This window comes from Lentinus tigrinus (genome assembly GCF_003813185.1).
Source record: "Lentinus tigrinus ALCF2SS1-7 unplaced genomic scaffold L226scaffold_15, whole genome shotgun sequence".
Classification (NCBI taxonomy): Eukaryota; Fungi; Basidiomycota; class Agaricomycetes; order Polyporales; family Polyporaceae; genus Lentinus; species Lentinus tigrinus.
The window spans coordinates 434362-451214 of record NW_027137924.1 but is presented as its reverse complement, the minus strand read 5'-3'; the positions used below and the strand labels follow the sequence as shown (position 1 = coordinate 451214).

Here is a 16853-nt window from a genome sequence, read left to right as displayed (position 1 = left end):
TTACCGAACCTTACTCGGTTTACCGACGGTTCTTACCACCGCCTGACTTATGTCCAGCCGACAGAACTTGATTCGGGATTCTTGGCCGACGCGAACCTCGCCGACTTGTCTTAACAATCGCCGATCGTCTGTATACACTGACACAAATACAATATTAGGCCAGCTCTAGCGATAAGTGTAATGACGGTGCGTGTTCGTGAGATGCAAATAGTGATGGATGCAATGTTGCGTGAGATGGGCGATGGAGAAATGGGAAAGAGACGGAAAAATTCCAAAGGATAGGATTGGAGTTGACTGCAGATTGACCTCGAAAGCAAGGAACGTAAGAGCTACCAAGACCGAGACATGGAAGGAAACAAATGCAGAGTAATATTACACAACGCGCAGCCCGCTAACGCCGCTCCTGGCCCTGCCACGGAATGTCATGCAGCTGGTGCCTCGAAGACCTTCCATTGAGCACGCCGCTGTGGCGAGCCGAGCTTCGAGGGTGGACGCCGTTTGCATGCGAGTGCCCGCCCATGGACGCCGATGGCGTCCCCGCAAGGGACTCCGATGCATGACGGCGCATCCGCTTCGGCGCGATCGCCTTCGACGATTTCGGCGTGTCGACGCCCTTCGACAGTCGCGCCGAGGGCTTGAGCGCCGGAGCCAGGGTCGGGACGATCTCTCTCGCAAGTTCCCGAACGAGAACGGCAACGTCTTCCTTGCTGAGCTTGGCGACGATGTCGTAAATGCCGTAGCGCTCGACCAACACCGCACGATTCGGGTGTACGTCGCATACTGTCCGGAGGATACGAAGGAGGTTGAGGCGAACCACGGCCTTGCTCGAGCTCAGCTTGTCGATGAGGCGCTTGAAGAACTGCGATTTCGCTACACCAATCGCAACGTTGGTGGAGATGCGGAAGATCTTGAGGAGGGGGTCAAGGAGGTTCTCAAAAGAGTTGGCCTTCGCTTGCACGAAGCACCGGAGGAGAGCCTCCAACGACTCCGGCTTGATGAGTTCGTCCTCTATCCTGGCCGTCTCGTCTTGCAGCCTAGACCACCGCACCGTCAACTCTCTTCGGTAGCGACGAGCGACACGAACGCGACAATCTTACGTACCAGGATAGTATGGACTCCAGCGCGCTAACTTGGAAGTAGGGGTCTTCCAGAAGACGAAGGTACATCGACAATCCATCATGTTGCCACAGGAGAATGCGACAGCTCTTCCCTGCGCTCGCCAGGTCGCAGAGGATGGGAAGCGCAAACTGCTTGAGTGGCGAACTGGATTCAATCACGCGCTTGAGGCTCGGGATAATCCCAGCTTGTGCCGCTTCCTCTTGCCTCGACTTGTTGAGACGACAGAGGTTGTAACACGTCTGGAATATATGATTGGACATTTCCTGCACAACAATCATGGGTCAACGTAAAGGAAGGAGAAGTCTAAGTTGACCATACCGTGCCGAAGGGTCCCGAGCTCTGTTCGTCAAGGATCTTGACTAGGATCTCAATCGCATTGGCGTTCTGCAGTACTTCGAGGATGGTGGCGTTCATAGATAGATGCTTGACAGCCTTGAGCATCTGGACCAAGTACTCGGGGTCAAGAAGCTCGCAAGCCCTCAACAACCCTGAAACGGCGACCGACGATCATCAGCCAACACTTGGGAAGAGGGACGCTGATGATTACTCACGTCGAACTATCTTCCTCGTGCCAAGGGCGTTACGGACATGGATATCAGATTGAGAGACCTGACAGAATACCAGAATGATCTGGATGATCTTCCGGTTCATATCCGCAGCGAGCTCTCCGCGGCTGGCCATAACGTTCAATAGCGCCGACGAGAGTGGATCAAGAAGACCTTCTCGGATGAACATTCGGCAGAAGTCGTTCTTCGTTGTCGGACTCTGTAGCTCGAAGACGCTGCAGATGCCATTGAGCGCGTGAACGACGAGCTCGGACTGTTCGGTGTAGTCCTCATCAAGAAGATCGACGAGAACCTTCAAACCACGACATCTGCGGTCAAGACGTCAGATGTGATACGGTAAACGATGGATGGTGGCACATACGAGATGAACATCTGCAACGTCAGGACCGACGAATGACAGAGCAGGCGAATAAAGTGCGACGCTTCAAGACGACATTCCGACGGGTACTTCTTCGACGTGAAACCTACCCAAATGTGAGCAAAACCAAAATCCCACACGCAGCCCAAGTGCGACATACCCATGATCACCGGAATCCCGCCAATAAGACAGAAGCTCTCAAGGAAGCCCATGTCGGCCGTAACGAGCTACTCGTGATGAGAACCGTGCAGCTGCTGTTGTGAGAAAGAAGTACTCACAGCATTGACAATTTGCAGCAACTTCAACGTGACGTCGCGTGATGTCCTCGACTCTAGCACTTCCAAGATGGCAAGCATGCCATGAGCGGAGACCAACTGCGACTGCATCTCTGGTGTATCGTGTATGATGTTGAGCTAATGAACCAGTCTGTTAGTGAACTATTTGTGATATTTAGCCGAGCTACTGACGAGCTGGTCGCAGGCATCACGAAGCTGGAAGTCGGGCGCAGATGGGGTGAGCTCGTCGATGAGTTGTGTAACTGTGTTGGATAGTCGTGCGTATTTGTCACGCTGCAGGTTGGCCTCAAGATCCTCTTCAGCATATCCCTCGTCGATCTGCACATTCGATCAGCCGAGTGCTCACGATAGAAGGCGATGCAACCAACCTCTGCAAACGGATCCTCCTCATCGTCGTCATCACCGAACTGCATATCCACTGTTAGCATGCGGTCGATGACGGAGTATAGCATGACTACGGACCCCCCAAGACTTGTTCGACAGCCGGGTGTTCAGCTGAAGGGTCTGCATCGGCTGCGACGACGTCCCGTTCGCCTTCCCGAAGACATCTTCGTAGTCTTCGTCGTCGTCCTCCGCGTACTTATCAAAGTCGGTCTGTAACCGCCTTGCCTGTTCTCTCCCAAACGAATCGTTCCCAACGAACGAAGACGACCGCGAGTGTGCTCGTGCGGACGAGGGTCCACTCGCAGGCCCTGCTGAGATGATGCTGAGCGAAGGCCGTGATCGACGGTGGGTTAGGCCAGGGAGTGGAGCTGTCATCGGACCGGGGGAGGGAGGCTGGAGACCGAATGTCTTGATGTCGTTTGGATGGAAGAGACCACGTCTGACCGAGTTCTTCATCTGTACCACACCATAATCAGCAAGGATTCAAACAAACAGTACTTCTCACAAACCTTGAAGTCTGCGACCTTCTCTTCTAGCTTGGCCTCATCTTCTTCGAATAGAAGGTCGGAGTAGTCCTCAGCAATTGGAGCGATCTGAGACTCGGGAGCCTTGGCGACTGGCAAAGGAACCGTTGTACCAAGACCCTGCGGGCTACGACCTGGTCGTATCGTTTGCGCATTGTCGTCGGCCTCTGCCTTCTCTTCCTCGGCGGGCGGCTTGTCCAGGGCTAACCGCGACGCATGTTCAGGATACACCTGCAAGACGAGGTGAACGGGCGGGTTACGCACCGTGCAACTTCGTGAGGGAAATGCCCTCCTCGAAATCGTCGTCCCAATTGTCCGTCTGCTCTTCTGGTTGCTGGAGGATGAACGGCATAGGCAAGGTCTCTCGTATGTGTCCCAACGGAGCTGCCATGGGAGGCATCTTCGCGTTCGGGACAGACCCTGGCTTACGAGGAGCCAGGAGCATAGACTGCTGGGGAACGCCCAGCGACGACGATGCTTGTACAGAGGAGATCATAGCTGTTGGCGAAGGTAGAGGGGACCCAGATCTGGCTGTAGCCGACGTCTTGCGATGGCGCTCGGGGTGTTTCGAAGGACGCGACGGTGCTATATATTCTCTGTCAGCCGAACCGAGACAAAGGGAGCATCGTCCCCGACTCACACTTCAGCGCTTCGTTCCACTCTTGCACCTTCAACACCGCCTCATCATAGTTGTAGTTGCTTAGCGGACGCCTCTCGGGACCGCCGGCAGGGCCTTCGGGAGCCTTGGTGCCCTGTTGGTTTGCTACTTGCTTCCGTGCAGCAAGCATCCACGGATGACGTAGGAGCTTCTTCGCCGAAATGCGGAGATTGCAATCCTTCTGGAAACAGTGGTAAAGGAAATCTTTGACGATCGGAGAGGCGCCTTCCGGTATGGGTGGACTGTCATCTTGCACGATGCGGAAGAGCGCTGGCATGGGGTCTAGGAAGTGATATGGCGGTTTCCCCTCCAGCAGCTCGATGACAGTACAACCCACGCTCCTGAAAATACGTTTGAGGGGCGCATAACAATGGTGGATGACAGCGCCCTCACCAGATGTCAGAGGCGGTCGTCGCACCAGATTGTTCGATGACCTCGGGTGCCACTGAGAAAAGTCAGATGGATTTCTGGGAGATGGTACGGAGAGACGTACTCCAGTACGGACTGCCGACCACAGCGTCGTCACGGACCGCACCTGCAGCAGTGCTACTGGCGACGCCGAAGTCGGCGAGCTTAACGCACCCATCCTTGTTTGTCAGGATGTTCGCGCCCTTGATGTCCCTGTGGATGACACCCTGGTCGTGAAGATAGACAAGTCCCTCCAGGACTTGCGCAATGTAGACCCCAACCAGAGTCTCCGGGAACTTGCCAAACTTCTTGCATATATTATGAAGCGAGCCGTTCTCGCAAAACCTGCAGGAGAACCTCGTCAGTTTCATGTAAGTGCGTTGTTGGATCAGTGGGACATACTCTAGTATAATATACAAATATTCCGGTGTCTTCTCAAAACCCTTGTACTTGACAATATTCGGATGCTGGGTAACGTGAGGTGAGCGTCGGTTGCGATGGTGAACTAAGCGGAGCGCGCGGAACACGGTATTCATGAGGACTCATGAATACACAAACTGGGATGATCCACACCCAGTGCATTCAAGTGCTTTAACCGTCATGATCAGACGTGCTCGGGACGCGTCTTCAGGTACTCTGGCACTGCTATTTGGAAGAAGGACTGGGACGACGGACGACTCACATTCAGATTCTTCAGCAAATCGATTTCGGACTGCGGGGCGCGTCTACGGTCAGTTGTGAACGGAGTGCACACGGACTACGCACCATGATCTGTCCAATCTCGCTCTTGGGGATATTGCTGAGCGTAATCTCCTTAATGGCCACCGTCTCTCCCGTTGCCCAATTGAGGGCACCTAACGAACAAGGTGAGGCTCTCCGTACTCGCTCGAGGCCGCGCAAGACGTACGGTAGACCTGGCCGAACGCGCCCTTCCCCAGCGAATCTCCCAATTGCTACAAAACCGACCGTCAACTCCTTCTCTTCCGTCGCGTAACGCAAGCGAGTACGAACGTATGCATCGAGCAGCTTGTTTGAACCGGAACTGTATGGCCTCGGAGACATGATGAATAGAGAACGTTAGAGACGTGAAGGAGTGATCGAGGAACTTCAGACAGCGCAGAGAGAGAGTTTGTCAGCCCGAAAGCACCGCTCAGAGCACCAAGATGGACATTGACCGCTGGTCGTTTGACTCTGAGCGGCGACGAGCACGTCGTCGAAGATGGCGGACTTTAGCAACCGAGCAGTCCCAGGAGGCCCGCCGACATTGTGGTAACGCGGACGATCGGAGTGTTCGAGGTCCTCCCTCTCCTAATCCGGCTACTATACTAGACGCTCCTTTGTCCTTGGCTGCTTTCGGGCACCGAATTTCGTTTCTTGTTCTCTTACCAGCACCCTGCCTCGTACCACACCTGTACTGTCGTCACGACGATGTATCCTTGCTCTGTGTGCCATGAGGACGTGTCGTTGGCATGCTCGAGTCGCAAGTAACAGCGTTACTGCCCGTGAGCGCCATCGAGATCAAGTGGTATACTTGACATGCTGATCTATCGATCACATAGAGCTGAGTGTCAGAATGCTGACTGGAAAAATCATGAGAAGGGCTGCAAGATATGCTGAATAAGATGAACGACGAGCACAACACTAAGCCCCGTGGCCGTCCGCCGACCACTCACTGCACGGGCTGTAACGTGAAGTTCTCAGAGGACTATGCCTGCGAAGACGAATGCCCGTCATGCGGGTACGTGGCCTGCGAATCATGTATTAGTCACGAAAGTAGAGGTGAGCGTTGTAATACCAAGGTCGCTTACAATCCCAGCCTTTTGGTAAATTGCGCATATGCAATCCGAGCCAAGATGCATTGGCCGACCAGTGTACCGACTTCTGATTTCTTATCATTTCGACCTTTAGGTGCATGCTATCGCGCGGGCTCGAACTTTGGCCGCAACTATTGCGAGATGGAGCCTCGGTGGTACCACAACGATGGAAATGGAAAGGCATACAATGGTGACCGCCACCCACATGCGTTCCCGGACGAACCGTATCGTGATGAGGTGTACGAGCCTGAGCCGAGGGCCTGCAACAACTGCGGAAAGGTGACCAAAGTGTTCAACAACGAGTACTGTCATTAGCTGCCCCTAATCAAACGGTTTCATTGCTTATTTGTAGTTCTCAAGCTGAGCGTGAAATGAGTTACTCCAAGTTCTTTAAACATCGAGATATCAATCATTATACTGACGAAAGGGACATCATTCTAGCATTCCCCAAATTGTGTTGCATCCTTAACACACTGGGTATTCATTGACGAGCTCATCATCCCGCAACTCAATCATAATAATCATAGGGCGACATAAAATGATCGAGATTGCAGCGAGTAGGGCGGTACGCGTCCTACTGTGAACTCAGAACACTATTGATCTTGAACTCACAAAACTTCCGGGCTGTGCAATCAATGTAGCAAAAATCCATCACAGTAGCACAAGCTCTTCGACGCAGCATCTTGCACTACGCGCTGCTGCTGAGGAGAACGCGTCGCGTCGACCTGGCGCCTAAAGCGTGTCTGGACGCGTCCGTCACAACGTCACATCATTGTGACGGAGCGCGTCTCGGCTCGACAAGTTGAGCTCCGGCGCTCGGAGCTGCCGTTGTTCTGAACCACTACGACGGTCACCCGACCCGCAGCGACGTCGACCATGCTCCTCTTGTCGATATCAACGCTGGCAGGGGCGATGGTTGTCCTCACCCTTGCCGCCATCTTTCTCCCAGATCCCCCATGTCCGCTCGAAGAGGACCGTTGTGGCTTTGCATTCTGTGAAGTCTGCATGAAAGAGGCACCGTATGCGTGCTCCGCGTGTAAGACCACGCGGTATTGTTCGTGAGTATTTTCGAGAACTGTTCCCTCACACGCCGAGCTCAACATAGGGGCGGGTTTAGGACGCGGTGCCAGGGTGCGGACTGGCGGAATCACCAGCGGTCGTGCAAGATCCACCAGAAGCTGAACGACCTTAACAACCGGATCGCGTTGACCCCTCCCAAGCGTCCACCCGTCGGTCAGTGCACGGGGTGCAATGTGAGGGCTGGCGAGGGAGGTCGTTTGGCCATGTGCAAGGATTGCGGTTACCAGGTGTGTGGCTCGTGTGAGTCGCACCACTCGCGAGGTACGTTAATTCTGCTGTGTCCTCGAGGCCCGGAGTTCCCCCATCATCCATCATCCGTCCCCATGCTCCGTCCGTGCGGTTGCCCCGAGAGCGTCGGTGACGGCGTGGTCTTCAGGGAAGCCGTTGACCTCGAGGATGGAGGCGGCTTATATCCTCATGCAAGACGTCATCGGATCCCACGGACCGGCGCGCTGACCTGACATCGCGCATACAGGGACGTGCTACTGCCCAAACTCCAACTTCGGCAAGAAATATTGCCAGATGGAGCCCCGCTGGTACCACACCAATGGCCGTGGTCGCCCGTACTCAGGCGACCGACACCCCGATGCATTCGTCGGGGTATATGCAGCCAATATTTACGAGCAATTACCTCGGACGTGCGACAATTGCGGGGACGTCACAAAAGTATTCAAGAAGGAATACCGTGATCCCTGGTTGTGGCATTGAGTCCGTTGCCCTGCATGCATCTTTGTCGCTATCGCTGTCCACCGCTTTCTCGACTGCTCAGTGCTGTATCATACCCACCTCCATGTGTACTACTTATTCACGCACCTTCATGTCCTTGACGACCGTACATATCTTGTCCTGCTCCATTTTCACGAACACTTGACTCATGCATCTCACACATTCCCTTGCACACACGCATCTCTGTACATATCATAGCAATGCGATTGTACCACTAAACTTGCTCCGAGCCCCGAGAAGAGTGCCCCGAACATCAAGTGTTCAAAGCTTTTTCGACTTCTTACCCACCACCTCGTCCTTTGCGCTCCTCGACGCAGGCTTCCCACCAACCACCTTCCCTTTCTTCTTCTCCACGCCGGTGACGCTCCGCTTCTGCTTGATCTCATCGGCGGAGACAGTGGACACCGCAGGCTTGTCGGTGCTGTCTGCAGCACCCTCCTCCTTGTGCTTCCGCTTCCGCTTCTTCTCAACGGGCGCGCCCTCAGTATCATCAGCAACAATCGCCGGTGTGGACGCAACCGCCTCCTGGGTCCCCGTCCCCTTCGTCTTCCGGTGGCGGGGCTTCTTCCCGCTCGGCGTCTCCGTAGCAACATCTGCCTTGGGTTCAGCAGCGAGCTTCGCGATGGCGTTGGTCACCGGGGTGTCCGCGACCGCGCCCTTCACCCGCTTCCTGCGCTTCGCGGGAGTCTCCACGACACCGTCGGCAGGCGTATTCGGCGGTACAGCGGCGACAGCAGGGGTAGCAGCGGCGTCGTCGAAGAAGTCGACGGCGGACGCGCGCGCCTTCTTCGAAGTGGCAGGGGTGACGGGAGCAGTGGGAGTGGGGGCCTTGGCAGGAGACGCGGTTGCGTCGGAGGACTCTGTGGCCGCGGCGAGCGAGGCACGCGCCTTCTTGCGCTTCTCCTTCTTCGCAGGTGTTGTAGCGTCGGATCCGGCGGGAGGCGCAGGCTGGGAGCTAGAGGGCGTCGGTGCGGCCACGGCGGGTGCATCCGAGGTGTCTTGAGACTTGTTGCGCTTGCGCTTCTTGCCTTCCGAAGCAGGTGTTGCGGACTGGTCCGCTGCCGCGGCCGCAGGGATGGGAGTCACAGGCTCCGCGACGGACTTGCGCCGCTTCTTCTTGGCAGGCTCCGAGGTGGCGGGTGTGGGGTCGACAGCTGAGACAGGCGAGGCCTCGACGGCCTTGCCCTTACCCTTGCCTGTAGCGGGAGGTGCGGTGAGCATCGTCCCGCTGGGCTTCTCCGCTGCCTTCGCCTTTTTCTTCGGCTTCTCCTCTGCCATCTCCTCCACAATACGCTTCTTCCCCTTGCTCGCGGCCACTGGTGGCTCCTCGACTTCCATCTCCTCATCGTCATCGGACTCACCCTCCGAGGCATCGTCCATTTTCTCGTCCTCTGCGTCACTGAGACTCGCGACCAACCCATCCCATCGTCCACCGGACTCCGCGCCGAGGTTACATTGCCAGATGGGCAACGCCGCGGAAGAGTTGGTCTTCAAGAAGAAGCTCTGGATGTTATCCCAACCGCCCTTGATGTGCTTCACCACCTCCGGCAGAGCGGTCTCGAGATTCGCGAGGACTTGCGCAGGCTTCTGCGAGATGGTACCAATCTTCACGGAGCTGGAGCACACTTAGCGAGGACAAGGAAACGTAAAGCAGACATAGCATACCTGCAGGTGCCTTGATTTTGGTGAAAGTACGTGGATGAGATCGCGCGCTCCAGCTCGCCCTTGAGGTCGTTGCGCGTGATGCAGACCGGGATGGGTTGTCTACGCACGACGCATGAAGGCGAGCAAGCGAGTATGTGCGGAGGAACTCACTTCTTAGCTTGGAAGAAAATCTTGCCAAGCAGCGCTGGGAGGAGGGGGACGACCCTCTCGTCTGCGAGGAAGAGCCCGTTCTCCTTCAGCAGCATGCGCCTCGCCTCGAATGGCTTCCACTTCCCCTTTAGGTGCCGGATGTCGACAACGCGCGAGATAAACTTAATCCCTTCTTTTGCAATGAGGTCCTTGTATTCGCGTTGCGGGTCCTTCGTGATGAGGCAGACAGATTCGGTGCGCGGGTCCACGATGGGGTACTTCACCGGTCTGGCATGCCCTGGTCAGTTGTTATTCACTGCGCACAAAGCGAAACACGCACATCCGTGAAGGCTTGAGCTTTTTCTCGGGGTGCATGACCTTGGTGTTGACGACGAGCCATACGTTCTGCTCCTTGCCGGAGAAGAGCTGCGTTTCGGCCTTTTTCTCCTCGAATTTGGCGGCATGGCTGAGGAGGGCTTCTACTGCCCGCTTGCATTGTTGCTTTGATACATGATCGTCGAGAAGAGAGGGAGCCATCGTTATCAAGTCAAGCTTTGTGCAGAGGAGGAGGCTTTGACTTGAGTTCGCGATCCAAATTTCGGTATAGGTCACGTGTAAGCCCTGTAGGGCGTTGGCGCTTATGCCAATGGGGCGCTTCCGACCACTGCGGGGTGAGACGGCCTTGAGTACTTGAGTGGCCGCACTCTTCAAACACGGTTCCTTCTCCTCCTCGAGCTCCAAGATGGCTTCGCCAGGGGTACTGTTCGCTTCTATCAAGGAGTCGTCGCAACTAGCTCTTCGATTGAAGGGCTCCGGTGGCTTTGACCATGTAGAGTAAGCTCCAACAACTTAAATCGCAACGGTGACTGAACTCTTAACTGACTCCTATACAACTCTAGTGGAGGCCAAGTGAGTACATATGTTCCGGCTTGGCATGAGTTATAGGAGAAGATAGATTCTCACCATCTGTAAAATTAACTAGGTCCTCAACGCATACAGAGACCTGCACAAAACTCTCTCGGTGTTCAACCAAGTTCTCAACGCCCGATGTCCGGTAAACAAGCTCCCGAACGAGGTCCTTCTCCATATTTTCCTCCTTGTCCCGCACTCGTGCTCGTGGCCGCTTGAAAGCGGTTGCGACAATGTAGCCGTACAGGGGGCGGTGGATCTGCGCAATGTCACCCTGGTGTGCCACAAGTGGCGCGCACTCGCGCTGAACTATTCATCTATGTGGGCGACTCTCTATCTCGTTCCGATATACTCCTCGCGCAATATCGAGAATGCCCAGACTTGCCTCGACCGACGTCGGAGTGGCACACTCTCTGTTCAATATGATGATACCCAACCCCTCAACGTACTACATGGTCACGAACATCGAATCCGCGAGTTTCGAGCCAACGCTTCCCTTCTCTCATGGGAAGACTTGGCAGCTGGTGGCGTTATTCCCGCATACGTGTCACTTCCCCTGAGCTCCGTTGAGCGATTGATCATCCGGGGCTTCACGCCATACGGTCGTAGCCTCGCTCGCAACTTACGCTGGAAGGGGATGATCCCACTGTTCGGTGGAGGCCCATTACCCCTTCGATTCCTGTCACTCACGAACGCCATTTTTCTGCCTGCTCAACATCAAGTCTCAAATCTCACTCACCTCGGGCTCTGGTTCGGGATGGACCCGGGGAACGGTGCGATATTACCGTGCTCTATCGACGACATCCTTCGTCTCTTGTCCTATACGCCCATGCTTCAGGAGGCATTCATTCATGGCATTCCCATGACCCATCCCGATGATCGCATTGCCGACAACGAGCTCTACTACACCGGCATAGATGACAGCTTGTTCGACGATGACAGCATTATGGACTTTCCACCCGATATTGGATACCACATTCCTTCCCGCTCGCAGCCCCCTCCGGTCGTCGAACTGCGCCATCTCCGAAAGTTCTCGACATTCAGCTGGGTGACCAGCCGTTCGGACAGGGATATCCGTCAAACGGGATTATCCATCTTTCTCCTCAAGCATCTCCGACTTCCGGACAGCTGCTACATCCGTGTCGATGCATGTACCCCCACACATCTCTCCTTCCTCAAATCATACTTGAAACCTCTCGAGTGGCCTGAAACCCGAGTGCACTGTGCATACGGGCGGTTCAGTGAGAGAGAGCCTGCGATGTCCATACAACTCACCAACTCGGGCGGTCCCGGCGGCATCCGGATCGATATCACGCGAACTACGCATATCCCAGGGAGTGATCGGCTGATCTCTGCCCTCAGGGATCTCCTTTCATCTGCCGTGTTCGCGAATGCGAGGACACTGTGGGTATCTGGCATCGAGAGGGATTGGGACGCACTGCGTGTACTACATGCGCTCCATAACATCGAACAGCTCTTCGTTGATGCCTGGAACGCTCGCGTCAACGTGAATTTATATGCCCTCTTGTGGGAGGATCGGAAGGACCGTCAGAGGCAATCTACCCATTCCATACCCACAACTTCCTTCCCGCTCCTACGAACCGCCTTCGTTGCCGTCAGATCCGAATTCGTCCTCGACGAGCTGCACAAGACTCTACAATCGCGTCATCATATTCCACACCTCCTTGTTCAGCTCTTCCGGGAGCTTAATAACGTATCTGCTGCGCAGATGAAGGAGAAGCTACGCGATGTCGCTACTGAGTCAGGCTTGGTGGTCTACGACCCGGAGGATGATGTGTACATGGAGAAGTACTCGCTTCGTCAAGCTCTCCCTCCCGATCTGTGTGGCGGCACAGACGACGAATATGCATGGCCTCCATGGCTGGAAGGAAAGCTGGTTCGCCATGATCAGGAACTCTATTTCAAAGAGGAGCGCTCCAACTACTAGTAGTTGTACCAAGGAATCATCGTCTCTCCGTCCTCATTCCAAACTTTACGCGTCTCCTTTCATGATATTGCGACTTCGTTTTCTGATTCATGTATGACTATAGCAAACACTATAAGCTAGAATTAGCGATGTAGTACTGCAGAATGATTCTCATTGACCAGGGAATATGCCGTCGCAGAAGCGGCGGCAAGTGAAGGCGCCCATAAGCACCCACAGAGCGGCCTCCGCGGCAACGTTACCGTCACAGCTTATCATCGTTCCACATCCTCGATTCTTCCCCTTCTACTCTCCGAGAGCCTTCCCAAGAACTTGGGAACAAGTGCGCTGGTGTGTCGGCCGTTAAGAGCGCAGTGTTGATGAACACATCCCATCGCCCACTCATGCTGGCCACTTTCCGCACTGATAGCACGTTCGAGGACATCCCGATCATGTGAATCATTCTGTCACATCACCGCGGAGGTTATGGGATTAAGCGACCTCCTCTCGCGCTGCGATATCTTTCTAACACGACCATTCGCACGCAGAAATCTCGCAGATGCTAGGAATCCCAATCCAGATGTTCGACGGGCTCTTGCGGACGAGATAAGGGATGCTTGCATAAACGTTGGGTTCTTCTACGGTACGTCGCCTGGGCGATCGCTCAACCGTTGGATTTAACCTAAACTGACACGACTTTGATATGGCGTAGTAAAGAACCACGGCATCCCAGAGGAGACCATCTCTTCCACCGTGGAAGCCGCGAAGCGGTTTTTTGCGCTGCCGTCGTCCACGAAGATGGCTATGGACATCCATAAGACCCCAAACTTCAAGGGCTACACGGCGCTCCTCGGGGAGAACACGAACCCCGAGAACAGAGGAGACCTGCACGAAGGCTTCGATATCGGCTGGGAAGAGCCCACCGGGACATCCCGCGCGGACGACGGCGCGATGACCGGGGAGAACGTCTGGCCCGACGGCTTGCCAGGCTTCAGAGAAGCCGTGCTCGAGTACTAGTGAGCCCAACCCTGTTCTGGCTGCGCTCCAGCCCGGACTCGCCGGGGGCTCATGCATTCATGGCGGACTGCACGCAGCCATGCTGCCGTCCGGCTAGGACAGTCACTGTTCCCGCTCTTCGCGCTCGCTCTGGATCTTCCGGAGGATTTCTTCGACGACAAGGTGAGGCGCAGTCCTTGGGAACATGTCTGAATGATTGCCGGCGGGACGCACGTCTGATTGCCTTTGCAGACCACGAAACCAGCCGCTATCATGCGTCTTCTCTATTATCCGATGCAGACTGGGCCGGTCGACGACAGGGTGCAGGGGATCGGGGCCCATACAGAGTGTGTATTGCTTCTCATGGTGTGGAGCTACCCCTGCCAATCACCGCTGTTACCCTCACAGTTATGAGGTGACGCATTTTGCGGATCACACAGCCTGAGAGGGGAACGTTCATGGAGGCGTGCACTAGTGTTTCACTATTCTTTGGCAACAAGCCGACGTCAAGGCTCTACAAGTCCTCAACGCCAACGGCAAGTGGGTCGACGCGGTGCCCATTCCCGGGACGCTGGTCGTCAAGTACGTACCGCGCTGAAGTTGAACCGCTATCGCGTTGACAGCCCGCAGCCTTGGAGACCAGTTCGCTAGGTGGACAAGTAAGCTTCATGGTGGCGCAACACCGTAACCTACTCACCTCGTGGTTTCCTTTGGGTCTTCCAGACGACGTGTTCAAGTCCACAGTGCACAGGGCTATCAACCGCTCTGGCGTCGAGCGGTATTCAATCCCCCTCTTCTTCGGGACTGATTATGACGTCAAGTTGGAGGTAAGTTTGGTGGCGCGTGTCTTCTCTGTCGTTCAAAAAGATATCCCGCATGCTCACGACGACCATATGGGTCTGGATAGGCTCTGCCAAGTTGTGTGTCAGATGACTATCCCGCGCAGTACGAAGTTGTCACGGCAGGGGAATACGTGAAGTCGAGGTTGGAGGCGACGTACGCCCATTCGAAAGTGGAGCACTAGCCCGAGGGAAAGAAGCAAGGTGGTGAGTTTCTATTAACGCGCTGAAGCGGGAGCTGATAGCGATACATATTTTGTCGTCGTGACAGTCGTGACACTATGTACAATACCTAACAATCCAGGAATCCAGAAGTCCATGATGCACGCCGCGATGGTCTAGTAGCTTGAGGGGTAAAGAAGCAAACGGCCACCGTCAATGAGCTGCACGGTGCCGTTGACATATGCTCCAGCCTGTGAAGACATAGCCCATGTCAACGCATGAGGTGCCGAAGAGAACAAAGCACTGACCCTGCTGCTCAGGAACAGAATGAGACCTCCCATGTCGTCGATCGTTCCTGCACGGTGGAGCGGGACGCCGGCCCTGACATACTCATCGGATATTAGGCCGTCGACCATTTCTGTAGGGTTCGAGGCGATCAACAACCGCCAGGGGAAACGCCGAAGACGGAGATGGGACATACCAGAGGGGAAGATACCGGGAGCGATGACGTTGCTTCGTATCTGCCAGTCCTTGAGGAAGTGCGCGAGCATCTTCCCTAGATGTGTTGCGGCCGACTTGCTAAGGGTATATGGGACGCTGAAGACCTTGTCGTCCTTCCGGAACGCACCCCCGCTCGCGACGGTGAGGATTTGGCTCGTGACACCGGGGGTGTTGCCCCGCTTGTTGCCCGCATCGAGGAGGTCGAGGAAGCAGACGGCTGTGTACCACACGGAAGCCACGTTGACGTCGAACGCGCCTGAGAAATCTTGGGGCGAGCCCGCGTTCCAGAGCAGCTCCTGGTACTTCTTCATGTCGACCTCGCCTGGACCAGGCAGTTTCGGGAGGAAGTTCTTCGCGAGCCCAGCGTTGTTCACGAGAAGGTTAATGTACCCGTGTCGTTCGCGGATCGTTTCCGCGACGGCCTTCATGGACTCCCTGCAGGTGACGTCGCCTTGCACGGGAATAAGATTGCCCCGGCGCTGTGAAGACGAATGAATTGTCAGCCCGGACTGTCAACGTCAGCAAGGCGTTACGGGAGTCGCTGGACCCTCGCCGCGCTAGCCCGCAGCCCGCCTGCGCCTCGCCAACGCCGGTAGGGTTTGACACGTACGCTATGCTCCCTGGCAGCCGCCTGGAGGGTGTCCAGTCGGCGGGATACGATGTAGACGGTGGCTCCGTTGGCCTCGAGCGCCTTCGCGATCATTAGCCCAATTCCTGTGCAAGAACGATGATTAGCGAGACGAAGGCAGACAAAATCGCCAGCGAGGACGGGATCGCTCGATCTCGGGTAGCACGCACCTGTCCCGCCGCCCGTTACGACAGCGACGAGCCCCTCTACGCTGAAGAGGCTTTGTGGGTCGGAGAGGATGTTGGACCAGGATGCGGGGCTGGCGGAGCAGAAGGTGTTGCAAGTTGCGATCGGCATGGCTAGAAGTGAACTTGCTGTGCAAGCCTAGGGGTGGTGGGTGTCGTAGAGGAGACGAGGAGGGCTGTCGAGGCGAGGTTCGTGTCCCGGATGGACGCTGCGGAGGCGATCTAAGTAGGAACTCGCTTACGGCTTACGACAGAATTAAATTTCAATGATCCAGCGTGCATGCCAGCCTCATTTGGCTTGGAGCGGATTCAGATGGGACGGTTCCACCAAGGGGGGCCATTGGGCGGCCAGCTGGCTGGCCTGATCGGAGAGCCGGAGTCCGAATCTTGCTCACTACGAGACTCGAGTGTGCATTGCTCCAGAAGGCTGAGCCCAGCACAGCGGGCCACAGTTGCTGGACCCACAGCGGATCGCGGTGACCTCATGTCCATGTCCGTATGCTCGCGCAATCTGGCCAGCCGGATGGACCAGGATGGTGGGAGATGGGCCGAGGACTGGACGGAGAAGCAAGCTCAGACAAGACTGAAACGAGAGTGCCGTCGGCAACAGCGGGGTCTAGCGGGGTGGGCCAGATATCTCCTGTCCACGCCAGCGCCACGGGTGGCTGAAGCCGCGAACTGTGTCTGGCACGGTGAGACGACGGATGGAGAATATGGTTCAGTGACCGCCGCAAGGAGATAATTTGCCACTGCATCGCCCGAACTGTACCTACGTGACGGCCACACGCACTGTCGCGTGCAAGAAGCTCCCGGCTTATCGGAGAAAACCCAGTCAGCCGGGAGAGTCCACCGCACGTTTCCGTATCAACCGCCACCACGCTAGCAGCCCTCTTGCGCTACCCGCGAGCATGTTCATTTCTACATACAAAAAGAAGCTCGAAAGCATCGCGCAATGTCCGGATCCGCGGCTCGTAGGCCAGTC

At 55.8% G+C, this 16853-nt stretch overlaps 7 protein-coding genes across 7 annotated transcripts; 4 read left to right on the top strand and 3 right to left on the bottom strand.

Moving 5' to 3' along the window:
* Nucleotides 1–79: 79 nt before the first annotated feature.
* On the bottom strand, nucleotides 80–5546 carry L226DRAFT_535902 (kinase-like protein). Its single transcript, XM_067681008.1, has 20 exons — nucleotides 5325–5546; nucleotides 5221–5266; nucleotides 5079–5167; nucleotides 4996–5025; nucleotides 4716–4780; nucleotides 4399–4658; nucleotides 4299–4350; nucleotides 3888–4246; nucleotides 3512–3832; nucleotides 3233–3450; nucleotides 2802–3179; nucleotides 2708–2746; nucleotides 2511–2657; nucleotides 2322–2456; nucleotides 2204–2270; nucleotides 2047–2149; nucleotides 1671–1993; nucleotides 1438–1607; nucleotides 1102–1382; nucleotides 80–1034 (listed from the first exon to the last, which is right to left on the bottom strand). Exons 1-20 carry the CDS (start codon nucleotides 5373–5375, stop codon nucleotides 392–394), a joined length of 3777 nt encoding a protein of 1258 aa, XP_067534582.1. The 5' UTR covers nucleotides 5376–5546; the 3' UTR covers nucleotides 80–391.
* A 170-nt stretch (nucleotides 5547–5716) lies between these two features.
* On the top strand, nucleotides 5717–6450 carry L226DRAFT_535901 (uncharacterized protein). Its single transcript, XM_067681007.1, has 3 exons — nucleotides 5717–5815; nucleotides 5873–6092; nucleotides 6222–6450. Exons 2-3 carry the CDS (start codon nucleotides 5936–5938, stop codon nucleotides 6440–6442), a joined length of 378 nt encoding a protein of 125 aa, XP_067534581.1. The 5' UTR covers nucleotides 5717–5815; nucleotides 5873–5935; the 3' UTR covers nucleotides 6443–6450.
* Nucleotides 6451–6960: 510 nt separating this feature from the next.
* Nucleotides 6961–8161, top strand: L226DRAFT_535900 (uncharacterized protein). Its single transcript, XM_067681006.1, has 3 exons — nucleotides 6961–7185; nucleotides 7245–7468; nucleotides 7683–8161. The coding sequence occupies exons 1-3, from the start codon at nucleotides 7004–7006 to the stop codon at nucleotides 7913–7915; spliced, it is 639 nt and encodes a 212-aa protein (XP_067534580.1). The 5' UTR covers nucleotides 6961–7003; the 3' UTR covers nucleotides 7916–8161.
* L226DRAFT_613780 (ribosomal protein L1) lies at nucleotides 8072–10284 on the bottom strand. The gene is made up of 4 exons (XM_067686544.1): nucleotides 10068–10284; nucleotides 9749–10015; nucleotides 9599–9697; nucleotides 8072–9548 (listed from the first exon to the last, which is right to left on the bottom strand). The coding sequence occupies exons 1-4, from the start codon at nucleotides 10262–10264 to the stop codon at nucleotides 8195–8197; spliced, it is 1917 nt and encodes a 638-aa protein (XP_067534579.1). The 5' UTR covers nucleotides 10265–10284; the 3' UTR covers nucleotides 8072–8194.
* Nucleotides 10285–10428: 144 nt separating this feature from the next.
* L226DRAFT_613779 (uncharacterized protein) lies at nucleotides 10429–12747 on the top strand. The gene is made up of 3 exons (XM_067686543.1): nucleotides 10429–10561; nucleotides 10627–10636; nucleotides 10710–12747. Exons 1-3 carry the CDS (start codon nucleotides 10470–10472, stop codon nucleotides 12582–12584), a joined length of 1977 nt encoding a protein of 658 aa, XP_067534578.1. The 5' UTR covers nucleotides 10429–10469; the 3' UTR covers nucleotides 12585–12747.
* A 91-nt stretch (nucleotides 12748–12838) lies between these two features.
* L226DRAFT_92668 (Clavaminate synthase-like protein) lies at nucleotides 12839–14657 on the top strand. The gene is made up of 10 exons (XM_067687343.1): nucleotides 12839–13014; nucleotides 13109–13203; nucleotides 13273–13576; nucleotides 13655–13739; nucleotides 13809–13903; nucleotides 13965–13971; nucleotides 14032–14138; nucleotides 14187–14215; nucleotides 14280–14383; nucleotides 14464–14657. Exons 1-10 carry the CDS (start codon nucleotides 12941–12943, stop codon nucleotides 14578–14580), a joined length of 1017 nt encoding a protein of 338 aa, XP_067534577.1. The 5' UTR covers nucleotides 12839–12940; the 3' UTR covers nucleotides 14581–14657.
* L226DRAFT_535897 (NAD-P-binding protein) lies at nucleotides 14591–16195 on the bottom strand. Its single transcript, XM_067681005.1, has 5 exons — nucleotides 15857–16195; nucleotides 15669–15772; nucleotides 15039–15537; nucleotides 14866–14975; nucleotides 14591–14808 (listed from the first exon to the last, which is right to left on the bottom strand). Exons 1-5 carry the CDS (start codon nucleotides 15981–15983, stop codon nucleotides 14734–14736), a joined length of 915 nt encoding a protein of 304 aa, XP_067534576.1. The 5' UTR covers nucleotides 15984–16195; the 3' UTR covers nucleotides 14591–14733.
* Nucleotides 16196–16853: the final 658 nt, after the last annotated feature.

What these genes read in the sequence shown, in the direction of transcription:
- L226DRAFT_535901 (XM_067681007.1), top strand. Translation starts at nt 5,936, where the DNA reads ATGAACGACGAGCACAACACTAAGCCCCGTGGCCGTCCGCCGACCACT. An exon ending in TATTAGTCACGAAAGTAGAG is followed by an intron (nt 6,093 to 6,221) that starts GTGAGCGTTGTA and finishes TTCGACCTTTAG; the next exon opens with GTGCATGCTATCGCGCGGGC.
- L226DRAFT_613779 (XM_067686543.1), top strand. Translation starts at nt 10,470, where the DNA reads ATGGCTTCGCCAGGGGTACTGTTCGCTTCTATCAAGGAGTCGTCGCAA.
- L226DRAFT_535897 (XM_067681005.1), bottom strand. Translation starts at nt 15,983, where the DNA reads ATGCCGATCGCAACTTGCAACACCTTCTGCTCCGCCAGCCCCGCATCC. An exon ending in TCCCGGTATCTTCCCCTCTG is followed by an intron (nt 14,976 to 15,038) that starts GTATGTCCCATC and finishes CGAACCCTACAG; the next exon opens with AAATGGTCGACGGCCTAATA. An exon ending in TTCTGTTCCTGAGCAGCAGG is followed by an intron (nt 14,809 to 14,865) that starts GTCAGTGCTTTG and finishes ATGTCTTCACAG; the next exon opens with GCTGGAGCATATGTCAACGG.
- L226DRAFT_535900 (XM_067681006.1), top strand. Translation starts at nt 7,004, where the DNA reads ATGCTCCTCTTGTCGATATCAACGCTGGCAGGGGCGATGGTTGTCCTC. An exon ending in AAGACCACGCGGTATTGTTC is followed by an intron (nt 7,186 to 7,244) that starts GTGAGTATTTTC and finishes GGGCGGGTTTAG; the next exon opens with GACGCGGTGCCAGGGTGCGG. An exon ending in TGAGTCGCACCACTCGCGAG is followed by an intron (nt 7,469 to 7,682) that starts GTACGTTAATTC and finishes TCGCGCATACAG; the next exon opens with GGACGTGCTACTGCCCAAAC.
- L226DRAFT_613780 (XM_067686544.1), bottom strand. Translation starts at nt 10,264, where the DNA reads ATGGCTCCCTCTCTTCTCGACGATCATGTATCAAAGCAACAATGCAAG. An exon ending in AAGCTCAAGCCTTCACGGAT is followed by an intron (nt 10,016 to 10,067) that starts GTGCGTGTTTCG and finishes AGGGCATGCCAG; the next exon opens with ACCGGTGAAGTACCCCATCG. An exon ending in ATTTTCTTCCAAGCTAAGAA is followed by an intron (nt 9,698 to 9,748) that starts GTGAGTTCCTCC and finishes CGTCGTGCGTAG; the next exon opens with ACAACCCATCCCGGTCTGCA.
- L226DRAFT_535902 (XM_067681008.1), bottom strand. Translation starts at nt 5,375, where the DNA reads ATGTCTCCGAGGCCATACAGTTCCGGTTCAAACAAGCTGCTCGATGCA. An exon ending in ACGACCGCCTCTGACATCTG is followed by an intron (nt 4,247 to 4,298) that starts GTGAGGGCGCTG and finishes ACGTATTTTCAG; the next exon opens with GAGCGTGGGTTGTACTGTCA. An exon ending in AGGAGGATCCGTTTGCAGAG is followed by an intron (nt 2,658 to 2,707) that starts GTTGGTTGCATC and finishes TCGAATGTGCAG; the next exon opens with ATCGACGAGGGATATGCTGA.
- L226DRAFT_92668 (XM_067687343.1), top strand. Translation starts at nt 12,941, where the DNA reads ATGAACACATCCCATCGCCCACTCATGCTGGCCACTTTCCGCACTGAT. An exon ending in AAACGTTGGGTTCTTCTACG is followed by an intron (nt 13,204 to 13,272) that starts GTACGTCGCCTG and finishes GATATGGCGTAG; the next exon opens with TAAAGAACCACGGCATCCCA. An exon ending in ATTATGACGTCAAGTTGGAG is followed by an intron (nt 14,384 to 14,463) that starts GTAAGTTTGGTG and finishes GGGTCTGGATAG; the next exon opens with GCTCTGCCAAGTTGTGTGTC.